The following is a 26,220-nucleotide window of genomic DNA, read 5'->3' on the forward strand; positions in this document are numbered from 1 at the left end:
CAGAAAAACATTATTTTCTGGTTAGCTAGAGATATATAGAAAAATGTCTGTAGTTCATAATTTTCAACATTCTTTTGAAAAGCTCAGTTCAAAACCCATGAATGTTGATTTTTTTAAAAAAAGAATGGATTATGGGAGCTTTTGTACCACAGGTAGATAAAATGAAATGTGTTATAACACAGAACAAATATAGCAAAGAGGGAAGCTAAACTGAGAACTGGAGAAAGTGACAATCATGGGGTCCATTTGAATTTCGCAAGCAATAGGACAGGAACTAAGGAATCATGTATATCAGGACTGTTTTAAATCCATACGCTGGTTTATTTAATTGTGTTAATTATAATATCAAGATGTTCTTTGGCACCTGTTGGCTCTTTCCCTCCAGAACTACTCCAGCTGTTACTGGTGGCATGATTATTCCCCATAGCTTTGTTAGTGGAATTGGAGAGCCGTGGGGTCTGTAGTAAGCAATTGGAATGCACTGCACATCACATGCTGTTGCAAAATGGCTGTACAGCTTGGCTATCGCTTGTGCTCCTTCCTTCTCCTTCTGATCTCTGTGCTCTCTGGCTCTGAGAGGAGCTTGGAGATCCCTCTTCCTCTCTCTCTTTCTGATTCTTATAAGGAACTTTCCAAGCTGTTCCCATTTCCTCTTCCACTGCCACTTCCATAGTCACAGGATAGCCCTCAAGGGCAACAAACTAAGCCCTTGCTCACAAGTAGGCCTTGACTCCTGAGCAGATTATAGCCTCTGCTCCTGGACATGGGTGCATGTCAGACCATAGTACTGCAGTCTCATTAGCCCCTCCTATCAGGTTAGCTGTTGAGAAGACACAGCCACTTGCTGCCTCCATGGCAAGGTCACTGCCCCCTTCACAATTCACCACTTGACTGAGCCTTCCCTCTCTTTTGTCCTCCTCCATGGCACAGACCCTGCTCCTATGTTTTGGGGCCTCAGTGCATTGGTGGTACACCCCCCCCAATAAAATATTGGAATGTCGGGAGAGAGGAACTGGGAGAAAGATATTGTATGTGTGTATGTCTGTAATTGATATATGTACTACCTGCTTTTATTCAGGCTGCAAGTGACAACCTGAAAAATAGAATAACTAGGCCGAGGGCATATTTTAAATGGCCTTTCAAATAAAAGGATTAAAATGTCCAAAGGAAGCTGCCAGAACAGCAGAACATTTGTTATTTTAAATTTGGCCTTTTGGGATACATTCAGTTTAATCATTCTGTGCTGTGTATTGTTTATGTTCCTGTTTAGCTAAAGGAGTGGGGGGGAAATTGAGGACATGTGAAAATAATATTCCAATTACAAAAATACTGCAGACTCATAACTCAGTTTCATAAGGGTTGGGTTTTTGTTGTCATTTAAATAAATAGTGTTAGATCAGCCATTTATTTGTCCCTTGTGATGAGATCAAAAGCAGAAGCTATTCTTTTTTTGCTTCTATTGCCAGTGACCTCACCATTTATTCACTCTAAATGTTCCCTTTAGCTCTGATCATACCTGTCTGACACGTTTCCTCTAGGTTCAAGGCTCTCAAAGGACTAGAGACCTTTTTAAAAAAGGCACTGCAGAGACTTGTGTTGGTGAAATATGAGAATCCCAATTTTACACCTTCTTGCTTCTTGTCCAGTGGATTAAACTTGCTGGAATCCTATGGATTTTCATATATATATTAGAGATGTGCGAAACGTTTCGGATACAAAACGTTTTGTATCCAGAACAGCCCATTTCGGGTGTTTTGTAGACAAAACAAAACACCCATTTTCAAGATCCAAAAGTTTTGTATACAAAACAAAATGTCCCTGTTTCGGCTACAAAACGTTTTGTTGTTTCGGACCTCCTTTTTGTGGTGATCTCTGAGTCAGTCTCCATTTTGTGTTTGACATCTCTTTGAATTTCCCACCCTTCTAGCCTTCCAATCGGTGACCTAAAGCATGGGCTGACCAGCTGACAATTCCCTCCTTGTTCCCCATTGGCTCTTTTGCTCCTTGCCACTCTTTACTGACCCCACATTGGCCAGGGGAAGGATCAAAGAAGGGACAAGGTTGGGGGGGGAGTTCAAGGAGGGGTTTTCAATTAATTCAGCAAGTTAGTAGTCACCATTCTGCCTCACTGAAGAGAGAGAGCGAGCGAGCGCTAGTTTGCAGCATTGCATGCCTCAAGTTGCCATGATGCCATGCCATTGCCTGTGCCTGCCTTGTTGCCAGCCTGAGCCCAGCCTGCTATGGCTACTGCATGTCAGCCTGGGAATGGATTCAGGGGCAGAAGAGTGGTTTGGGTGGTAGTGCCCCAATGGGTGCCTGCCAGGCTGCCACCACCCAGATTCCAAAGGGCAAAGGGCTGATTATTTGTGATTTGTTAAAATTTATGCATCTTTAAGATTTTCCCTCATAGGGAATAATGGAGGTTTCAGCAGCCCAGTAACTCCACTTGGGGGGCAGTGGGGTGGCCCAGAGCGAGTAGCGGTGTAGTGCACATAGGGTGCCAACCACCCACATGGGTTGCTAACCCATGGGGTGCTGGGTTCTGTTCTTTCTGTGGTGTTGTTCTGAGTGTAGATTCTCTGGTAGCATATGAGAGTGGATTCTTGTTTTTCACTGAAAATCTCATATGCTACCAGAGAATCTACGCTGAACACCTCAGAAACAACAAAACCCAGTACTCCACGGGCTTGGGGGTATGGGGGTGGTTGGCACCCTAAGTGCCAACAATATTACACAACAATAATAGGGATGTGCATGGAACTGGCAGGGGCCGGTTCAAAGATGGAGAGTGGAACAACTTTAAGGGCAGGGGAGGGTGCACTTACCCCGCATGCACCTAGCACCTCCAGCCACTTCTGGCCAAGGAGGGAACTGGGCGTCAGGGAGATATGCTGCTGCCCCGGCAGAGTATTTACAAACGGAGCACCAGTGCGGGCGGGGTAGTGGAGGGAGGGGTAAGTGCACCCTGCCACACCTTTAAAGTTGTCCCACCCCCGCCTTTGAGCCTCCGAACCACCCGGTGTTTGAACCTGTTTGGAGGCCCATAAAAGGGCCTCCAAACAGGTTCATGCACATCCTAATGAATTATAGGATGTCAACTTGATCCACCATTTCCATGTTAGTGCAGGAGTTCAACTGCTTATAAGGGCTTCTCCATCCATGTCAATGAACAGAAACAGCACATTTGGAGTTGCCCCTTCTGTTGTAGCAAATGGGGAAGTTTCCTTGCACAAGAGCTCCACCTATTGCTGGAGTGCTGGAATGGGGTTTGCAATAACTCTTGAATGATAACACATATGAAGTTCCATGTGTGGGGATTTGTTTTTCATTTTCTTTTTTAGGCACCATGGAGTAACTCTGGACTGCGTGTTCCTAAAAATGACCCCTGTATATGATCTGGTGTAAAATCCCACTGTAATTGTATATTGGTTCAGTTAAGTGATTAATTCACATCGTGTGTTTTAAAGATGTATTAATTAAAATGTGACCTTCACTCTTCTGCCTTAGGTGTCACTATTTGGGAGCTTATGACCTTTGGTGGGAAGCCCTATGATGGAATCCCAACAAGAGAAATTCCTGACTTGCTGGAGAAAGGAGAGCGGTTGCCACAGCCTCCTATCTGCACCATTGATGTTTACATGGTGATGGTGAAATGTGAGTGATTCTAGTTCAGTTATAGTTCTATGAATGGGATGTACCGAAGCAGTGTTCCATTGCAACTTTTGCATTCATTGCCACAAGTTCTGGGTAATACTGCTTGCCATTTTGAAGCATTGTATTCAGATGGCTACATACATTATATCTGAATATTGTACATGTGCATTTTGCAATTGTAGAAAACATGAATCTGACAGAGGAGGCTTGTGTTAGCCTAGATTTTTATTGTCAGCAGATAGTATCCAGCGTGGTATAGTGGTTAGAGTGTTGGACTAGGACTGGGAAGACCCGAGTTCAAATCCCCATTCAGCCATGATACTTGCTGGGTGACTCTGGACCAGTCACTTCTCTCTCAGCCTAACATAATTCACAGGGTTGTTGTGAGGAGAAACCTAAGTATGTAGTACACTGCACTGGGCTCCTTGGAGGAAGAGTGGGATATAAAATGTAAAATAAAAAAGAATAATAAATAGTATCAGACATTATTGCTGTGAAGTCCAAATTATAGCACACAAACCACTGTCTTTTCCATGACAGTTGATTTGCTGGCAGATAGCATTATACATTATTGTGGTACCCCAGTATGAAAGGTGGTTAAAGGGTTAATGTTGACTACAAATGACATACTAAAGGAGAAAGAAAATCCAAGGAGATTTATTAAAAAGGACTTAGATTAATGTAATGAAACAAGCTGAGCTGTTGGGAGTAGATGTTCCTATGCCTAGCCAGTAGTTTATAGACATTGATATTTAGCTACTAAATGTGCATCTATAAAGGGGTGGGGAAGTCAGGCACGTATCCAGAGGCAAGATATTTTTATTTATGCTATTTGCATCTGAATTCTCACCCAGCACATTCTTTCCCAAAATGTGCACATGCTAGAAAATTTGACCCCCTGAAGCTCAAGCTTCTCATTTAAAAAGAATTTTTAAAAAGTCTCAGTGGTGTTTCTGACTTAATTTAAATGAGATTAACAAACAACATCACCTACACGTGGGGTTTGCTGCTGATGTGTACACACGAAGATATTAAGCTAAGAATACGAAGAAGCTAGTCCAGCTAACCGCTCAGCTTGGCTGACTGTAACGGGAAGTGCCCAACTCTTATACCAGTTCAATGTTGGGAAATATGATGCTGCACTAGCATCACAGTGAGGGTACCATGCCTTTGCACACAGCATATATACCAGCAGTTTCTTGTAGGATTAGGGTTACAGCAGGTAAGGGACTCCTTCCCTCTGAAATTCCATAAAAGACCAACAAAATGCAAGTAATTAATCACCTAGGATAGTCACCTAATAATAAGACATTAGCATGTCAAGGGATTTAGCCTAGCTTTCTCCAATATATGCTCGTTTTCTAGAGGAAGGGATTTTTCGCATTTTTTTGTATGGAGGGACACTCAGTCATATGTACCCTACCTGGAGTCTGAAGTGATATGGGCCAGACCCCCAGTTTACCACCTCAGTGGAAATTAGGCCAGAGGCTCAGACTTTGCTGCTGAAGTTGAGTGATGTATATGTATATTATGCATATTTGCAATTTTTAATACAAGGGTGAATATCAGAAGATGTAATCAGGAGAGGTTTATTTCTGTATATAGTCCCTGTTGATTATATGATGTCATCTAATGTGTATCTGTAGGACTATGGGCTGGTTCACACATGGTTCTGCATGTATGCTCAATGTATAGTAAGACTCAGTAAGGATTAGAAAGAACCAGGAGCTGCACCAGCAGAGACAAATGGGAGCATTGTGGCTTAAAGTGGGGCACAGAGGCTGTGAGGTTTATAGAGCCATAAGACAGAAGTAGCCTAGAGTTATTATCATGCCCGTCCCCTGGAACAAGCCATGATCTTCCTCACATTAGTCACTACACCTCACCATACACTACACTATACTGTGCCACAAACAGAGTAGAGATGAATAAAATTCACTGCAGGGTTTCAAGCTACGAACTACAGGGAAAATTTGGCCTTTTGCATATGTCTATGCACAGCGAGGAAGCTCAGGAAGATCATAGAGGAAAATAAGAATACAAGGTACGAATATGAATATTTATATACTGCTTTTCAACAGAAGTTCCCAAAGCAGTTTACATAGATATAAACAAATAAATAAAAGGTAGTTTTAAAAAAGAAAAAAAGAAAATACACATATATTATTTAGAACAAGTTCCCTGAAAAGTAAATTCCACTCAGGTCAATGTGATATTGTGTTTCCTAGTAAATATGCTTAGGATCCTTGGAAGTAGTTTAAGAAAAGAAAGAGCGACTGGGTGGAAAATGTTGTCTGAAGCATCATTTCAATGGAGTGCCAATTACATAAGTGATATATAAACAATAGTTTTAGCTCATGGCTAGAGTACAACTGAAAACTAAACACTGTTCCCATTAACTTCAGTGTGGGTGGGAATTTGAGCACATGCTCAAATTAATGGATCATAGAATGTTTTTAACTTTAGCTAGATGGTACCCTAAGTTTATACCTTCTCATAAGGATAGCTGTAATTAACTATGAACTATCAAGCATTGCTTGTTATTAACGAGAAACCTTTTTCCTCTCCCTGTACATGGCCCCAGGTTGGATGATAGATGCTGACAGTCGGCCTAAGTTCAAGGAACTGGCTGCCGAATTTTCTAGAATGGCTCGAGATCCTCAGAGATACCTAGTCATTCAGGTGAGCAACTCTACGGTATCTTGATTTTATCTCTGAATAGCCTTTTATACATCACACAGGGACAAATCCAGGCTCATTATTTATTTATTTGATTTGATTTGATTTGTATACCGCCCTTCCAAAATGGCTCAAAAAGTTTGCCATAAACATTCAACAGGGAACCACACCAATTCTGTTCACTGAAGCACATATGGCACATGGGTTTCCAAACACATCTTCCTTGGATTCACAACATTTAAAAGTGTATATATAAACATCTTTAGTGTTCACCTAAACATGTAGTATTTCGGCACAAGGATTACTCTTTTGAAAGGTCTCTATGTTTACTGCCAAATATAAACTGCAATACAGTTCTGCAGAGAGCTACAAAGGTACAAGTGCTCAGGTTAAGCACCTCCCCATCCCAATAGCATTGGCATTAATTGTCTTAATTTATATTTATGCACAAATTGCCCTTACCCTTGAAAAACTACAATAGTGCCAGTCAGGTTGACAAAGACTGCAGTCAAGACATAGTGAGGCTATTCTCACAACCACAGGGAAGTGGGCTAAGGGAGCCCAGCCCACTTTCCTGTGGCTGTGTGCTGCAACAGGAGCCATGCAGCTTCCAGCACTAACTATCAACCCCGTTAAATGGGGTTAGTGGAGCAAGCCCTCGGCTAACCCCGTTTCCCCGATTGTGAGACACTGTGGCGCTGTGCCATGCCAACTCATGAGGAGACCCCCCCAACCAGGAGGCTACAGCAAGCCTCATGGCCTCGGGGGTCTCCCCAGAATGCCCTGCACACTCACGCGGGGCATTCTGGGACTTCCGGGGCCAAGCAGACCCCGATCCCTGCCTCCCCTACCAGCTCCGTGACAGAGCCAGTAATCGTGTGGGAGGCCAATCCAGCCGCCCAGAGCGAGCTCCCTGCTCATCTGCATGGAGAGCCCGGTTAGGCTCTCACACACAGATCTACACAGAGATCATGTGTAGAGCCTCAGTGAATGTTTTGTGAGCTGTCTTTGAATTGTTTCCAAAGATGAATCTCTCTGTTCCCTCTGATTGTGGCAGATTTGGCTCAGGAGAGCCAGAAGTCCTGCCATGGCTTGTATAAGTCATCGGTACAATTGCTGAATACTTGCCACTTCTCCAAAAACTGCAGACTAGCACCTGGTTAGGTTTCCTTCCCCACCCCACCCCCACCCCGCGCCTTGGTTGTGACAAAGATATCCTAAGAACACTCCTGTCTTGACCAATAGGTCCCAGTTCCATCTACAAGAAGTCAAGCAAGCATGACTTGTCCCCTTAGCTAAGCAGGTCTGCCCTGCTTGCATATGAAAGGGAGACGATGTGCGAGCACTGTAAGAGATTCCCCTTAGGGGATGGAGCCACTCTGGGAAGAGCAAAAGGTTTCAAGTTCCCTCCCTAGCTTCTCCAAGATAGGACTGGGAAAGATTTCTACCTGCAACCTTGGAGAAGCCGCTACCAGTCTGTGAAGACAATACTGAGCTAGATAGACCAATGGTCTGACTCAGTATATGGCAGCTTCCTATGTTCCTATGTACCTTAGGACAGTTCTCTTGCAGTATCTATTTGCCACCTGTATCCCAAGCTGGAAGAGAAGCTAAGCCAAAAAACACCCATTTAGTTGGGCTTGGTATGTTTTTGAGAGCCATTCTTTTTCATCCAAGTTCTCGACACAAGATATTTACAAAAGCCTTTTCACAACCAATACATTCTAAAAATATCTGGACAATATTATTGTCCAGATTAGTTGTTCATGTCCATTAATTGTCCTGTGCCCAGTGTTTCAAGGTTCTCTAGTATTTCTGTGTGTTTAAGGAAGAGTGCCATCTTTCACACTGCATTTCTTCTCCATATCATGCAAATCCCTTTTGGTACAAGAGCATGATTGACTGTCACCACCAGTCCTCTCAGCACTGAAGCTCTATGTGCCTATACATTTTCAGAAATATCTCCACACATCTTTGGGCTGAAAATTTGAGTTATGAAAAAATAAAAGTAGTTCATTTCTCTCTGGAATCACGATGAATGATCAGACATGTGTACGAGACTGCACGGGGTCCTCATCAAATAGAGGGAATAACAGGGGCAAAGCCCTCAAATGTAACTTTGCATATCAGGTTTTTAGAGCATTTTTAGTCAAGGTCAATTTGTTAAAGGCTTGGCAACAAGAAATGTCATGAAACGAGAACCGGATTCAGCTGCCTTCCTACCCCCCATACACACAGTGGGGTCAAACGAAGTAACAAAAACTTCTAATCATTGGTCTCAAAGAAGAAAATATTATATAGTACCAACATGGTTAATTGGCAAGAAGAGGGCATTGTGGAAATCTTGACTGCTTGACAAGATCATCGGAGGGGGCTCTGCTTTGTGTGCCGACAGTGAGAGAAGCTTGGCTGTCGAGCATGCAGGACAGGGCCTTCTCAGTCATTGCCCCCAGGCTTTGGAATGCTCTCCCAGCTAGCATCTGCTCCTCAGCCTCCTTGACAAGTAAAGATGTGGCTCTTCACCCAGGCTTTTAAATGAAAGTATTGGTTTGTTTGTTTTTTACTGCTGCTGCTTTGTGTTTTGTGTATTACTGTTTTATATAGGTTTAAAAACTTTTAAATAGTACAGATGTGCAAACTGGCACGACCTCGAGCCAGCTCACCATCAAACTGGTCAGGCTTGCCCTCAAGCCAGACCAGCCCATTTGGGCTTGAGCTAAACCACCCCCACCCCCCCCCCCAACTGGCTTGGCTTTGTAATTATTTTATTAATTTAATAATAATAATAATAATAATAATAATAATAATTATTATTATTATTATTATTATTATTATTATTATTTTAAAACACTCAGTGCCTCCAGGGCGTGCTGCTGCAGCTGCAAGGGGTGTCTGGTGGTTCCCCCTCCCACCACCGACCTCCCCCCAGTCTCAAAATGGCCTGGTTTGGGCCATTTTCAGCCAATTCTGGGCCATTTTCACGGTCATGCAGATGGCCAGTGCACATGTGCGGCAGACTCCAAAATGGTCACCACCAGTACAGAGAGGCCCCCAAACAGGCCAAGAACAGCCTAAACCAGGCCATTTTGAGGCCAGCGGGGGAAGGGGGAATCGCCGTAGGACACACACCCCATGGTCACGTCCCCTCGGAGGCAGTGAGTGCATACACACACACACACACACACACATATACACATACATACGTATACACACTCGAACCCCCAAACCGGCTTGAATTCGAGATGAACTGGGGTGTCTGTTTGCAGGGGAGCAAAACTGAACATGCCCGGTTCTTTTTTAATCCGGTTTGAACTCGAACCGGGCAAACCAGTTTTGTGCACACCCTATTAAATAGAGATGATATATATTTAATATCTGTACTTTTGTACTGTGTATTGCTTTAGTTATACTGTAAACCACTTTGAGATTATTTTAATGAAAAGCGGTAGAGAAATTGAACAATAAAATAAATAAATAACATTTAGCATTGAAGTACAGAAAGTAGAAATGACAAAGCAATTCTTCATAAGATCATGGGAACAAAAACTGACATGCCTTAATCGAAAGATCTAAACACACAGACACAAACACGGACACAGATGGTTAATAACAGCAATCTCAGGATGCAGTGAACAGTTTGGAAATGGGCACAATGATTTTGCAGAATAAAACTGGTATGTTACTTATGAGCAAATATACTGTAGCATTCTTGGGCAATTCTCTTATGTCAAATAGTTTCTACTTAGTAGTTTGTAAATTTTCTAAAAGCGTGACAAAATTGGTTAAACACATTATGATAAATATGCCTTAATGTTTTAAAGCCACTGACACTGATGTTTCTAATGTCATATTGCTTTCATTCACACTGACCCTTCTCCAAAAATAACAACCCCACGCTATCCGGACTGCACCATGCCACAAGAGAGGGTTGGGAGGAAACCAGATTCATCATCCTAAGATGCACACACAGAAAATTGCTATAGATTTTTGAATGGCATGGCTTTGAGTGGCTCCTATTATAAAACACATTTTCTTCTGGGATTTTTGTAATTCTGGCTTTCAGATTTTATATCCACCAGAGAGACACTAGAGATGTGCAAATCCCCCTCAGAAAGTTTACTGGTATAATAAAAACTCTTTATGACTTCCCTTGAAATTCCTCAAGTGTTTTACTGAGGAGGAATTGTACAAATTTATTTCAAATTTTGTTTTAGGCAAAACCCAGGCCTATCTTAGGGGTGTACAGAACGCAGAGGAATTTTGTTAGTTTTATTGACAGTCTTTTGGCTTCCTTCAAAAGTCTTTAGATATTTGGATAAATTTTGGTGGCCACTAATCAGTTCATAAACACTAGGATACCATACAATTGCTTGCTCAGAAAGGGATAATCACAGGGCTCCATAGAGCCGCATTTCTCAGTAAGAGGCAAATTATGGAGAATGACAACCAGATAACAGTATGTGTGCATGCTTCCTGTATACCCACCTAGTCTACCCACAGTACCTGTCAGGATTCGTGAGCCCTGGAGCTTGAAAAAGCATAGGGACTATGTACATTTGAGGTACTATGCACAGACCTTGCATTCCTTGGACTGCCCTTAAAGGCACCAAGAGGGGAAGGGGAGAAACCAGACTTCATTGAGCCTTTGAGGATCTCTGTGTGTGCTGATATTGAACCCACATGGAGAAGGGTAGGACCATAGCTGTGTACTTCTTGGGCACTTGTCCTTGATCATCTTTTGTGTAGCTACTAAGCAGCAAACATTCCCTGAATTGTTCCCTGAAATGTTCCCTGGCATTGCCAAAGTCAATTGAAGTCATGACATTTGAAAATGCTCATAGATAGGTGGGGATGGTCACAATGAGAGTAAGCTGGGTGGCTGCAAAGTATTCTGCCTTGATTTCAACAGAAAGACAGAATACTTTGCCTCACCACAGGTAAGTAAAAGTATTGTACCATCCACCTTCCCTTCCCCTCTCTCATCTGAAGAGCTCTATACAGTGGGTAAAATGTTCCCCCAATATTGTTTGTATGATTAATGCTAACACAAAGCACAACAACAAAGATAAAATAAAGTTTCAACAAGAAGACTTATTTTACTTTTCATGCAAGCCCTTTTTACACTTTAATTAGCACCTGCTTAGTAAGTTTTTAAAATATATATATAATGGATTCTTCTATTAAGCTGAATAACGAAAAAGAAGGAATATTTTCTTCACTTCCCCAAAACTGAAGGTAGCCATTAAAAATAAAATCAATATCTTAATATTCAGCTTCCATGTTCAGGAGAGGCTTTTTCAGCATTGTGGCAATAACTCAGATGGAAGTAAAAGGAATTGATTCTGGTTGCTCATTTGGGGGCTTTTCTGGCCATCATTAGTACAAATTGGCTTGAATCAAAACACTGAGTGTCTGTAAACTAAATTAATAGAATCGAAGATATCAGTAAATATTGCCAAATTGAATGCCAAAGCTGTTGCTTTGAGAGGCATGTACTGCAGGATTTCCCAAAGTTAAAGATCTTGATCCTCATGCTGATCTAGGGAAAGGGGGAAGTCAATGGGGCCTGCCAGCACACAGGTCAATGTAAAAAGACAACCTCCTACCTCTTTGGGGAACTGGAAACAAAAATCCTGGATGAGTTATCAAGGGTCCATTGGGCGAAATAACAGATCTTCATTCCCACAAACAAAAAGTTGATAATTGTATTATGAAAATTTCAAATTTCAAATCAGAATTTCAGATGAAACTTTAATAGAAGGTTGAATTTTATCAGTGAATTGTGAACTTTATATTCTATAATAGTTTCCACTTAAACAAAGAAGTATTTCCATAACGAGATGCTGAAACAGAGCTGATATAGTCTAATGGTAAAAAGATTGAGCTATGTGTTAAGAAGTTCTTATGTTGAATCTCAGATCTCCTGGGAAATCACTATGTGGCCTTGGGCTAGCAATTCGTCAATATGGGATACCAGCCCACCTTCAAAGTCTGTTGTATGGATTACAGCAAAATAATCTATGGGAAGCATTTTGAACAGTGTAACTGTGCTAAATCACATCTATTATTAAAACCAAAGTAAAAAGGAAATGATTCAAATTCTTACAATTTTCAGTTCTTTCCTATGGTATCTTGAACAGTGACTGTATTTTATAAAAGCAATTAAATCTTAAAAAATAAATAAAATAGATGACCTGGGTCAATCTGTCCCCTCCAAATATCACTTTTGCAAGGGTCAAATTTTGGTTTGACTAATAAGTGTTTGTATTTCTGTTATTATCAGTATTTGACCTAGAACATTTTCTAATCTTTTTGTTTGGGTTTAAAAGTCTGTTAAGAAAACATTTCTTTATCTTTGTGGAAAAGATTGTCTTATCAGTGGAAAACATGAACAATCCACCAGTAGATTTGTACGATTATTTAGAGCAACCGAAATAACTGGACATATGGTGTTTGCAGGCAGGCAAAAAGACTTGCCCAGGCAAACTCATAGGATTATTATTTTTCATTCTCCATGAATGTGGCATGTCCAGGGTGATGATCGTATGAAGCTCCCAAGCCCAAATGACAGCAAGTTCTTCCAGAATCTATTGGATGAAGGAGACCTGGAAGATATGATGGATGCAGAAGAATACCTAGTCCCTCAGGCATTTAACATTCCTCCACCAATCTACACATCCAGGACAAGAATTGACTCAAACAGGGTAAGAAAAATGATGATGATGATGATGATGATGATGATGATGATGATGATGATGACGACAATGACAATGACAACGACGGCCACCGAAACACACACACACACACTGAGGTCATGCACACAACCATTGGTTGGTTGGGAAGAGAGGGCAGGTGGCGGGTGGGGGGGAGGCAGTGTTGAATCTAGCTTCCTCCTTGATGATCAGGGTGCTCATCGGTGTGTGACCACGCACCCACACAATCTGTGCTGATCTCCAGAGGCTGGAGAAATGAGTCCCCGGCTCAAGGAATCCGAAAATACTCCGCATGAACAGCATGGTGCGTTTAGGGATTCCCCATGAGTTGGGTCCTCTAGGCACCTGACTGAGTATGCTTGGGCTGCATGCAGCCTGAGTATACACACAACCCCGGACCTGGGGTAAAGGGTGTGCCTGTGCCTTGTTACCTAGGTAAAGCCTAGGTTAAAAACTCAGGCTTATGTGGGAGGCAGCACCAGAATCAGCCTTGATCCCAGCACTGCACATGAGCAGCCCTACCCAGGTAGTGCTGCCCTAACCTGGGTGTAGCTGCTCGTATGCACAGCCTCACTGATTGGCAAATTCTCTACAGAGTATTAAATGCTAAACAGTATTCAGGTGTACTCATTGCATTCAAAAGGAAGCCTGCATTTCCATAAGGGATGGAAAAACAAAGAGTACTCCATAACCAACATGCACTTCATTAGCCAGACGACACTGTCGAATTACCTGATGAAAGCAGTCTGTGTTGGTGACATTTTCCTTTCAAGAGGAGGGGGCCCACACTACCTGGGTTACTGCTCAAAATACAGTTCAGATCACAGGATGATATTTAGACAGTTACTATGGACCATCAAGCCATGGAGAGATGGACCTGGCATGTGGCTCAGTGTCAGGCATTGATTCAGATTATCGTGCTCGCTTCTATGATAACCATTCATCCGATGTTGTCATCCTTTCTGTTTACACGGTCTTGCAACATTTGCTTTGCCCAGCTGTATAACCCCCACAAGGGACTTTATATCTGTTTAAATCAGGCATATATTTTTTCTGGATAAACATTGTTTATGTAAGTCCCCCAACCATCCACAGCAAAGTAAGCTTTTGTATAAGCCACAGAGTGGTAAGTGTGCTTAACTCTTGCCGATACCACCTGGAAGTGAATGCTTAGCAATGAACAAAACATGAGCAGCATTTTCATCGGTGCAGTTGCAACAGTGCCCCGCCCCTTTCTCAGCATTAAAGGTAGGGGTGTGTACATATTTTTGTTTGTTTTGCAACTCCATTAGCTTTTTATATTTGCAATTTGAAATGTTGTGGTCTTGTGAAATGTAAAGTCTTGTGTGGTTCATGTTGGGACCCATCCATAGGGTTCCCATTCAATTTGGAACCACCATACATTTGGGGGCACATTTACATTTTGTTACTCTTGTCTTCACTCATTTTTTCCTGCCACCTGTGTTGACAGCAGCAGGAGCTGCAATGCATCTCTACCCTCTAGTGGATGTTGTCTTAAATAGCCATATTACTCTATAAAATAGCATCATCCAGGGGTTTGTGTGCATTTGAAAAATGGACACCACCATGAAAAAGTGTAGGGTATTCAGAATGGCACCTACCAGAACGAGCATGTGCACTGCAGCGCCTGCCCCCATCAACACAAGCAATGATGAAATAAAAGTATGGTTTTGGTTTTATTTCTAAAAACATATGAGATGGGTAACAAATGGGATTCTAAAAGGGAACCCCATTCAGACTCATATGTTACTGTCTCCATTTGTCTTAAAACTAATGAGAAATGAACCAAATGGGACTCATTTGGTCCCTTTCCCCATTTGTTTTGAAATTGAACATCCATCCCTAACTAAAGGCAGCAATGGGAGTTCTGGCTCAGCAGTTGGCTGCAATCAGTGTTAGGTAGGCATACAGAAGTTCTTTGGACAGTGATCTGCATACTGATCTTGATTGGTGGCTGGAAGTACAGCTACAGAATATCTGTACTGGCTACAGAAGTGTGGTGGTAGCCCATCATTAGTGGTTCTTTAATTGAAGAATGGGAGAAAATCGATTATGTAGTATGGATTAAGTTCTCTTGAAACATTTTCGGCAAGACCTGAATGCCATTTGAAAGTTGAGGAGCAAAAAGCTAATTCTGAGCCCAGGTCTCATTAATGGAGGTGGGAGAACTCTGTGGAATTCTTTAAGGAGTCCTGAATGCATGTCAGAGAAGGAGGAGAGAGGAGGCTAGAGCTCTTTTTCTCTGTCCTCCCCTGAAGTGCCATATCGATTAGAAACTCAATGCATCTAAAACTCCCTATAGCTCCAAGGGAGGGTTTATAGCTCAATGGCAGAGCACATGCTTTAAATGCATGAAGTTCCAGTTAAAAGGATCGCAGGTAGGGGAAGACTGTCTGGGCCACTGAAGGGCCACTGCCTGCTAGTATTGGGCTAGATGGACTAATGGTCTGATGCAGTATAAAGAAGCTTCATATGTCCCTATACTGTATGTTCCTTTTATCCACACTCTAATATGCATTAATGGATAATTGTAGGAGTTAGGCATAATAACTGAAATGCATTCCAAAGCTCAATCTGCACAATCACCATTACCTGGCATTCTGTTTCCTTTGGGTAACTTGGATTTACACCTGTTTGCTCTAATGAATATTAATATTTAATGGACCCTTTATAATTGGTGCTATTGCCATGAATGGTGAATAAATTGAAGCAGCTTAGGCAGTTAATGTTCATTGTTACTGGGAAATTAAATTTTATAGGAAAGTTTCCATGCTCTTTTGGTAAAGCAAGCACGCAAGGTCACCATCTATAGGGGCTAGAACTCTTGCCTAGAGAGTCAACTTAACAATAAATAAATAAATAAATAAATAATGGAATGGGTCATCACGTTTGTCTGTATTTGACAGATTTTTATAATCCAGTATTAAAACCCAGGAAGCAATTTCTCCCCACTGTTGCCCCCAGCATTTGGGGGCAAGGTCTTTCAGTGCACCTCCTTAGTGTGAAAGAGAGGAAGGAACAGCTTGGGTCCAGGATACTTAAGGGAGCACCTTCTTGGTCATGAACCCTGTTGCCTATTGAGGTCACCTGGAGAGGTCCGCTTACGGTTCCCACCGGCTCATTTGGTGGTGACTTGGGACCAGGCCTTCTCTGTGGCTGCCCTGGGGCTTTGGAATATGCTCTCTGTTTGCTTTTAGAAAGACCCTCAAGACACACCTGTACTCTCAGGCTTTTAACTGCAATTAATTTTGAACTGTTTGTTTTGATCCCATCAAATTGTTTAACCTTTTTTATTCTGTGAAATTATTTTGTTTTTACTTTGTTTTGTATTTGTTGTTTTAAATTGTGTACATCGTATAGAGATACACATATCAGGCAGTATATAAACATGATAAAATAAGTAAGTTGCAGACTGAAAGTTCTCCCATTCTAGCTCTGAACTTCTTCAATGTTTTGTGTCAAGTGAAAATGGCAGGGTTGTTCAGGTGGACAACTAGTGGTGGACTATTTCAGTTCAGGTGGGCAAATAGTGGTGGGCTATTTGCCCATCTTGGGGCCCCAGCAGATGTTAGACCTTTCCTCTTCTGGAACCAACTCAGTTTTTACTCTTTGTACAAAGAAGAATTTCCATTGGTTGTACATGGAATAGAGTATTAGGGAATGACTGTGCTAGCTAATAAGAATCTGATGAGAGAATCTAGGAAATTGCTGACAAGATTTAGTTTATTATTATTATTAATAATAATAATAATAATTCAATTTCTATACCGTCCTTCCAAAAATGGCTCAGGGCAGTTTACACAGAGAAATAACAAATAAATTAGATGGACCTCTGTCCCCAAAGGGCTCACATTCTAAAAAGAAACATAAGATAGACACCAGCAACAGTCACTGGAGGTCCTGTGCTGGGGGCGGATAGAGCCATTTACTCTTCCCCTGTTAAACAAAAGAGAATCACCACATTAAAAGGTGCCTCTTTGCCAAGTTAGCAGGGGGTGATTGATTGATTTGAGTTGATTTTTCTTCGTGTTTGGTTTTTTATTGTCCAGAAATGATTTGTCACAGTTTGGGTAAAATAACTGTTGTCACTCTTAGAACAAGTAGGGGCAGTAGGCATGATGGGAAAGAAAGACTGGCAAAGTCTGAAGCTAGGAGGAGGGTTCAGAGGCATATTAACCCCCGGAACTTGGGGAGCCGATGGTCCAGACCTCCAAGGTCTGGGGGAGACTCCAAATAGCTGGAGGCCTCTGGCAGCCACCCTGCACCTATCTCGCCAAAGCTTCACTTAAAAAAACACCCTCTTACTATAGCCAAGGGGTGGCTGGCAGGGGGTGGGGTAGTGGAGCAGTCCCCTCCCCCGGTGGTGGTGGGGTGGGAGCAGGAATGACGCTGCACCCATACATTCAGGCCAGTGTCTTTAAGCAAATGTGAGGCGCACCAGTGCAGAGGGAATTGTCGCAAGCCCATGACATCATGGGCTTGCAACGATCTCTCAAATGCACAGGCACACCTCACAGTTGCTTAAAGATGCTGGCCCAAACCAATGGGTGCAGCGTCGCTCCTGCTCCCCCCCCTCCACTGCCGGGGGAGAATGGAGAAGGACTGCTCCGCTCCCCTCTGCAGCTACCCCTTGGCTGTGAAAAGAGGTTTGGGGAGGGGGTTAAGCAGAGCTTTGGTGGGGTGGTCCCCCAAAGGAGGTTTGGGGGGCTTGAGTGGGGGTCTTGCGGCTGGGTGGTCAAATTACCTTGGCACACCCTGGGAGGGATGGAGACCTGTTCTGAATGAAGAAGTATAACTCCTAGCCAGATCTCTTTTATATTCATAGGGGAAAAAACTGTTTTGAGGAGGGTTAGAAATGTGCTCTTTGAAGAGAAAAATAACATGAAAATTCAGATTTCTTCGTATTCTGTGGAAGCCACCATATTATTGCTGCATTAACGCTCATATTCCATTATCTCCGTGCAGATTCCTAGGGCTGGTTCCATGTGCAGCTGAAACAGGTGGCATATGCAGTAGTCCTAAAATGGTAGAAGGGACTGTACCACTTCAGATTATAGGTGGAGGGTCATATTTTGTAATATTCCTTTACATATAAAAATCTTGCTTTGAACCAAAATCTTTACATTGAAATATCTGCTTGAGCCATAGACAACAGTTACGAAGGCATTTAAAAAGTGTGCTTGACCATTAGCAGGGCCTAAGGAAAAAGCTAGGCTTGTGATGGAAAAACTGATGTGACAATAGGCCTGAAGATGTTAACAAAAATCCCCTGTCAAAAGCTTCATTATTACAAAAGTTTCTGTTTCAGGTCAGCAAATGTTCCTTCCATAAAGAAAGGAACAAAAATACTCTTCAAGTGATGCATCAAAATCAATTTATGATTATGTATATATCAAACATCAAGGAGAAAATAAAATGTGACCAACTACAGTTAGGCCTTTTATTGCACATGGATTGATAATTTTGTACTTTGACGCTGAAAAGGGGTTTTCAGGAATGTTTGTGATTTGGGCCAATAAATGTGAGCATCCAACTGTGGCCAACTAGGGTGACTCTCCGGTCATTCTTCTCTCGTGGCATTAACTGGAGTAGAATAGTAGCTAAAACACTGAGTCACAGTGGCGTAGCACCGTAGTGATGTTTCAGGTTCCAATTTTGGTGCACCGCCACAGTCATCCCCACTGTTCACCTGTCACCTCCCCCTGCTCATTTGCTCGAGCCACCTCTCCCATGAGCCTTGCTTCCCGCTCTCCACTTCCCTGCCATTTTCATGGCGGATCCACTAAGCATACAGTTACCACAAGACGTGGCTGGTTTGCTTAGATCATTGGCTGCTTTTTATTGCTGGGCTGTGAGCCACCTAGAGAACAATTTGGTATGGGGCGGCTAGCAAATAAAGCCTGGGCCCTCAGGCAGTTACGTCATTATATAGGAAGGTGGATGGCAAACCTTAGCAAGCCAGCTGTGCCTCGCGGCTATTGTATATTGCAGAGAGCGGGGAGCAGGGCTTCGGGGGAGAGGCAGCCAGTGAGTGGGGCTCAGTGGCCTCTTTTCTCAAGTGGGTCCATGTTTTTGGAACACTTCAGCCCTGTTGTAGTCATGCCACTGCTGAATCAGGACTTCCCGGGTCTGATTCTCACAGACCTCTGTCACGAACTCATTAGGTGGCATACGACAAGTTGCAGGTTCCCTCCTGCAATACCGGAGGATAATAATGTTAAACTAGCTGAATTGGCGCACAGCATCTGCGTCGCTAGGCTCTCCTCGCTGCTTCCCCCCTCCCTTCCACCCCAGTTCGCTCCCCATCATTTTTGCCTGCTGGCCACCTCCTCTGCCACTCTCACCCCTCCCAGCCCCCATACCCACCACAACAGCCCCATCTGCTGCGCCAGCTTCTGCCCAGCCATTTTCGGTATCCTGCTGCTGCCCCCCCCCAGCCACTGGAGCGGCACCCCCTCATCCTCGGGCTCCCCCTCTGGGCTCCTCCAGCCCCCAACCGACATTTCCCTCAGTCCCAAACTCTCGCAGCGTGTCGCGGGAGTTCCGCCCCCAAATCCTGGGCACGCTTGCTGGCTGGCTAAGAGAATTAAATATATAGATTACCTTATGGGGTTGTTGGAATGCTTTGACCACTTGAAAGATTTATACAAGAGCTTAGAGTTCAATTTATTCAAATGATCGCAAATCTAACCTTAACTTTTGAAATTAGTAACCTGTAAGAACCAACAGTTATTCACTATTCAAATCTTCTAAGTGGCATGCTTCAAATTATCAGTACACTTGTTGAGTTGTAGTTGGTTTCTGCTAATTTTCACTGAATAGCTCTAGCTGGGAAACTGACTATTTACTGTACACAGCTGAATCTGGGAAGTGGGTTGCCTGTTGGGGCTATAAACCATAAGTCAGCACTTGCAAACAGAAAGCATAGCAGGAATTAAGCAAGCATATTTCTCCCTGAAGTGCTAGCATTTACTTGCAGGGCAGTTTTGAAAAATGAGAGCATTCAAAAATGGTATTCCCCTCAATCTGATATGCTGCAGTTCATGCTACCACTTCAGGATTCTACTGGCTGCATGCAAAGAACAGGCTTTAGACTGCTGCCTCTATGAGAATAGAGGGTTATTAAGGGGGACAACTTTTGATTACTACCTTGATAGCTCATACAGTGGGAATGCACATATTGAAAGATATGTGCATTGAAATATTGAGATATTGAAAGAAAAGAGCCAGCGTGGTGTAGTGGTTAGAGTGCTGAACTAGGACCAGGGAGACCCGAGTTCAAATCCTCATTCAGCCATGAGACTTGCTGAATGACTCTGGGCCAGTCACTTCTCTCTCAGCCTAACCTACTTCACAGGGTTGTTGTGAGGAGAAACCTAAGAATGTAGTATGTAGTACTCTGGGCTCCTTGGAGGAAGAGCGGGATATAAAATGGAGAGAGAGAGAGAGAGAGAGAGAGAGAGAGAGCTGATTAATCTGGTCAATCCCAACAATTCACTGGGGCTGGTAAGCCATGTAAAGTGGGAGTTGTGAACTCGCATAGGATTGCAGCTCCTCTTCCAGAAAATTAATATAACAAGAAAAAATGCACTGCCTTCAGCAGTCTAAGTAGTACTTTCCCAGCAATCTGGTGTAGGAAGGGGTGTGTGTGTGTGTGTGTGTGTGTGTGTGTGTGTGTGTGTGTGTGTGTGTGTGAAATCTATGTATAGCTGTTAATGAGCTCCATATGTATTTTAATCATGGCCCATGGAGGAAAACATATTTTGGTTGCATACAGAAGGTTACTGCCTTCCTTATTATTCACGTTTTTTCTTATGGAATAACCAGTGATATAAAAAGAAACAAGCAGGGGGCAGGAGCAAGAATAGCGTTTAGATTTAGAGTGTTAATGATTATTTTCTCTCTAAATCATTTTTTGTAAAATTATTATTGCCAGTAGATTCCTGGATCTGTTCTAACTCATCTGAAAAATAGAAAACCTCATCAAGAAACCATTCTTTCTTTTAAGAGGCCAAGAGTGCACAATTACATTTTTATTTTTTTTACCCATCATATAATGAAATTGGGGAGATTATCATCAACTTTCTATTCAGCTGTTTAGGCCAGCTTTCCCCCTGCTCCATACTAAATCCATCTTTTTTCCTCTAAAGAGCTTCGCTGTTCAGGCCAGCAAGCTGTAATGATTGCTGCCGCAAAGGCTTGGGGAAGATGTGCGCTGTTTCATTCTCAATGAGGGCTGATGGCATTTTGAGAGGCTCAGAATATCCTTTGATTACTGTATAAAGTAGAATGGGGGGATAGGGAGGGGGGAGGGGGCAGGTGGAACATGTTCATTAAGTCTCTTTTGCACTCCCCACTCCACCCTCCCAGTTGAACATCTCCTTCTCACCAGACATCACAAGCTGGTTGCCTTTTGATTCCCTCTTTAAAAAATGTTTCTCTCTTCAAAGTTCAGAGCTCTAGCCCTACTGTACTGAGTTTGAAAATATAAGAGCACAGCAATGTAAATACTGTAAGACACTCCTGGTGAAATTTAGATAGATAGATAGATAGATAGATAGATAGATAGATAGATAGATAGATAGATAGATAGATCGATCAGGTGTGTATGTGCGTGTGTGCGCGTGCACACACACATACACTCATGCACCCCCCCCCCAAGAAAAGCTCTTGTAATGTGGCAAGATGAAGAAGGGAGCATGAAGGGATTACAGGAAGGTCAGTCCTTATAAAATGCATGGGATCATGAAGACTGGAGAAGGGATGACAAGAAACCAGCCATGAGGAAAGAAAAGAGATTGGAAGGGGCAACAAGGGCTGCAGAGGTTTCCTCAAATCCGCAGTCTTCTCTCCTGCATTGCTCACATCCACCCAGCCTGATATTCAAGCTGTAATAAGGTAAAGAATTGGGAGTTTGGATAACACAGGGGAAAGAAACACCAGCCATTCCACTCAAGTACTTCATGATCAACCAGAAGTAACCTACTCTCCAATATTTTACAGCTGAAATTAAGACCACTCTTGCTTATTTCTAACACCCTTAGTCTTACACCCGGAGTCTCTCCTGGTGCAAATGGCCTCCCCCATCCTGCACTATCCCACATCGTGGAATAGTATTCTTCTCAAGCACCTGCTAGCTTGAGAAGTGGTGTAGCGTTTACACCACGATAGCCTGTCCTTTGCTACCTTCTGAAGCAGGCACATTAATAAACTAATGGTAACAGTTTCCTTTAAAAAAATAAAATAAAAGCCCTAAGGATGTTTAACTCTTAACAGCCCGATCCAATGGTTCTGCTACACTGTGATCTCATCAGCTGCAAAAACAACAAAACAATACTACTGTAAGAGATAACGCAGCAACAGCGGAGACACTCCCACAGCATCCATGGCAATGCCAACAAAAACCATCAGTCATAGAGTTATGTGCCAAAGATGATTACTGCACAGTAATCTGCTATGGAAAGACACAATGCACACACAAAAATGGCAGAACATTTCCATGTTGTTATCCATCCAGTCATATATACAATGCACAATACATTGTGTATTGTGCCATATATACAATAAACAATTATTGTATTTATTGCACCATATATACAATAAACGCTCTGGCAGCTTCAAAGGCATCATGTGACAGTGCCTGACTAGTGCACAACACTATGGCACAGTCAACATTAGCCTAGCAACTAGGGACAAGGTGATGCTCATGCTTGCCAGGGCTGGGAGGTCATGGGGGGAAGTCTGCTCTTAACCTACCTTCCCTCCAGACGACCAAACCCTCCATCGTCCACGTGCCCACACGGACAGCCCTTCTCCGTGCATTTCCGTGAAGCACGGAGCAGGTTGGTGGGATCTGGGGCCAAAACTAGGGATGTGCACGGACGGAACCAGTTCAGAGGCCCTTTATGGACCTCTGAACCGGTTCAAAGAACTGGCGGTTCAGCCAGTTCGATGGCAGGGGGTGTCTAGCTTTAAGAACAGGGGACCGTGCACTTACCCCTCCCCCCGCTTCCCCCCACTGCTGTCTACTTAAAAAAAAACCCATCGGGGTAACAGTGTACCTCCCTGCCGCTCCGTTGCCCTTGTTTTCCAGATATGACCGGAAGTCTCCTCCGATGCGCCTGCTAATATGTCTTTAGGCCAGTTGTTCCCAAACTGGGAGCCTCCAGATGTTGCTGAACTACAGCTCCCATCTTTCCAAGCTACAATAAATTTTAGCTGGGGCTGCTGTTCCCTCTAACAGGGATTCCCAAATGTTGTTCACTACAACTCCCATAATCCCCAGTCAAAGGCCATTGCAGCTTGGGATGCTGGGAGTTGTAGTGGACAACATCTGGGCATCCCTGTTAGAGGGAACAGTGGCCAGGGCTGATGGGAGTTGTAGTTCAGCTACATCTGGAGGCTCCCAGTTTGGGAACCACTGCTTTAGGCTCCACCAGTATACTTGGGAGCAATCCTGTCTTCATCCAGTGGGTGTAAATCAAGCACCCTTAATCCCATCATGGATTGGGTTATACTCAGAACAGCTTCTGCAATACATTCAGCAATATTTACTGTTTGGCTTCATTTGTAAAGTCCAGGGGCCAGTGGCAACCCCCATCAGCTCTAAATGCAGCTCCCCAATGAATTGTTTATTGGGCCAAAGCTGAATACTCTGCCCAATCCCTCTTACACCATACAAGGATGACCATTTTCACCATGCAGGGAAACTTTGCTCAGCACTGGGTGCTTCGGTAAGGGGAATGGAACCCTCTTGAGTTGAGCTCCTGAACCATCTTGGAAGGAATGCATAGTATTGGGAAGTGTAACTTTCCTCTTAGAGCTCTTAGGAGAGGGCTCGGTTTCTCTTAAAGGGCACTGAAAAAAGCACAGTACTGAGCAGAGTGGCAATTTACAGCACAGTGGGACATGTCTCTCACACTGAAGGTTTTTTGCCAAAGTGCCCCCTCCCCCCCACTTGAAAAACAGTGCAGATCACTGGGCTAGGCAGTTATTGTGGTGATGGTGGGTGGGTTGGAGTTGGAAGTGACGTTAGTGCGCTCTGCAGTACATATGTATGTCTGCACACATATAATTATTCCTGAATAGTTCTGTAGAGTAACTTCTGAGCAGTACTAGTGAGTAACTTAGTCTGGATGTCAGCCAGTATTATTTAAATGACATCACCAAATTATCTACAAAAGGCAAAGGAAGGAAAAACCAGAGACAGGGATAAGTAATAGAAAATGGGAACTCTCTCTAGAATATCGGGAGTACTGGAGCATATGAAACGGTGGAAGCTTACGCCCGCTAGCACACCATTTCGACTGCTGCTGCCCCTGAAGCTGGTACAGTATATGAAAGTTTCTTTGATTTTGAATGTACTGCATCACCACCCTTACCTAGTCCTCACTGAGAACCAACAAGAATGAAACCAGGGAGTCAAGGGTGAGCACTATTCGAGTCAGGTATCTTTGAGCATGCTGGGCCTGCAGCCCTCTCCTCAGCACTAGCATATAGCTCTGATGCTATGGAATATACTCATATTCTATACCTCTGAAGGAGTGAGAAGGGCAAGACTGGGAGGAGGACCCATTGCTCACTCTCCATTGTGGCGTCCATTGAGTCCATTGTGTGTAACAGGATCTAGATGGGGCTCAGGGGACACCCAGCTGGGAGCTGTAGTGTCTCCCAGTTCCAGCTGTCATGTAATGTTCAGGGGGTGGCATTTCTGTTCTCCCTTGCTTCTGCCTGGACACCCTGTTAGCCCATTATCCAGCTCATTATTTCTTCTATAAAAGGAATTCGGGAAAGTTCCTTTCCCCTTCCTTGCTTTATTCATACATTCTTTTTTGCTATACAGTCTCTGTGTCTCTTTTGCAAAATGTTCCTGCCTCCTTTGGCTATAGATTGAAATATACTGCTGGTAGGTCCCCCAAAGCTAGACATTGTCAGCTTTTTACTCTGTCTTCAGAAGAAAACAATGTGACTCCTGGGAAGAGGTGTGTTTCCCTGGGGAGCTTTTTCCAATTTGAATTTCATTTCAGTTCAGATCTGTTGTAAATACCAGCCTGTTCCTTTGAAATATTTGCTCTGAGCTGCTGGGACAGCTCTGCATTGTATTTGCTCTCCGCAGCACCACTAGGGTATCTATAGCATATTATACAGATCCACTTGCATAAAGCTGCTGTCCTTATTCCATGTAGACCTCGTGCTGAAATCTTTCAACTTAGTGCAGCAGCCATGCAGTCGTGTAGGAGAGGAGGATGTGGTTCAGTGACTTCCCCCAGTTTCTGACATGCTTCCTACTGAGTAAATGGTTTCTGTGGATTAGGGCTTAAGTCAAGAAGCTGTGCCCTGACATTTCTTAAATGGTTACGGAGAGCATGTAGGAATTGCTAGGGGTATCTGCCAAATAATGCCTGCGGCATTGTACAGCATGGGAGCAGAATTTGACTTGATGCAGAATTCTGTATTTTAAACAAAAGAAATACAAGATTTACAATAGTACAAATTCTGCTCTTGGAGCCTAAACCAATGCAGAATGTGGATGCCAGCAAATCTACCTTTCCTAAAGCAAGCAAGTAAATAAACAAACCTCCAGCACTCTAGATTGTGTAAATAATATATAAAACAACACACAAGCAGAATCTAGAGGATCAGGAGGATAAATTCAGTGGGGGAGAGGTTGGCTACTAATGACTGCTGGTCATGACAGATAGATAAATAGAATGTCCAAGTCCAGAATATCTCTAAATAATACCCAATGCTTAGGATGAATAATATAGGAGGAGGATTGTGTTCATGCCCTGCTTGTGAGTTTCCCGCACTTGGCTAGCCACTGCTTGGAACACAATGATGGAATATAGATGTTTGGTCTGATCAGGAAGATTCTTCTCAGTGGTACAGCTAGGTAATTTAAGGCCCTGGACCTAATGAGCTTATGGTGTCTCCCCTGCAAAATAAGTATCCTCTCTGTATATATACATTTCACCACAAACCCACAAGTCTGGGCCAGAGTGCATTTGGATGTGGGGGTGGGGGTGGGGGAAGACTACACAACCTACAAAGGATCCATACATCTTCATCATTCACCACAAACCCACAGATCTGGGCAGAGTGAATTTGCGAAGGCAGGAAGGAAGGAAGGCGATGCAAAATCCAATGGATTCAC

At 43.2% G+C, this 26,220-nt stretch overlaps 1 protein-coding gene across 5 annotated transcripts in view; it reads left to right on the plus strand.

Moving 5' to 3' along the window:
* Positions 1–26,220, plus strand: part of ERBB4 (erb-b2 receptor tyrosine kinase 4) — a 1,268,185-nt gene that overhangs the window by 1,214,460 nt on the left and 27,505 nt on the right. For all 5 annotated transcript variants that reach the window (XM_053283383.1, XM_053283386.1, XM_053283382.1 and 2 more), the window contains exons 23-25: positions 3,508–3,654; positions 6,239–6,336; positions 12,867–13,037. In XM_053283383.1, coding sequence (XP_053139358.1) covers positions 3,508–3,654; positions 6,239–6,336; positions 12,867–13,037 — 416 coding nt within the window. The remainder of the gene's footprint in view (positions 1–3,507; positions 3,655–6,238; positions 6,337–12,866; positions 13,038–26,220) is intronic.

This window comes from Hemicordylus capensis, chromosome 1, assembly GCF_027244095.1.
Source record: "Hemicordylus capensis ecotype Gifberg chromosome 1, rHemCap1.1.pri, whole genome shotgun sequence".
Taxonomy (NCBI): domain Eukaryota; kingdom Metazoa; phylum Chordata; class Lepidosauria; order Squamata; family Cordylidae; genus Hemicordylus; species Hemicordylus capensis.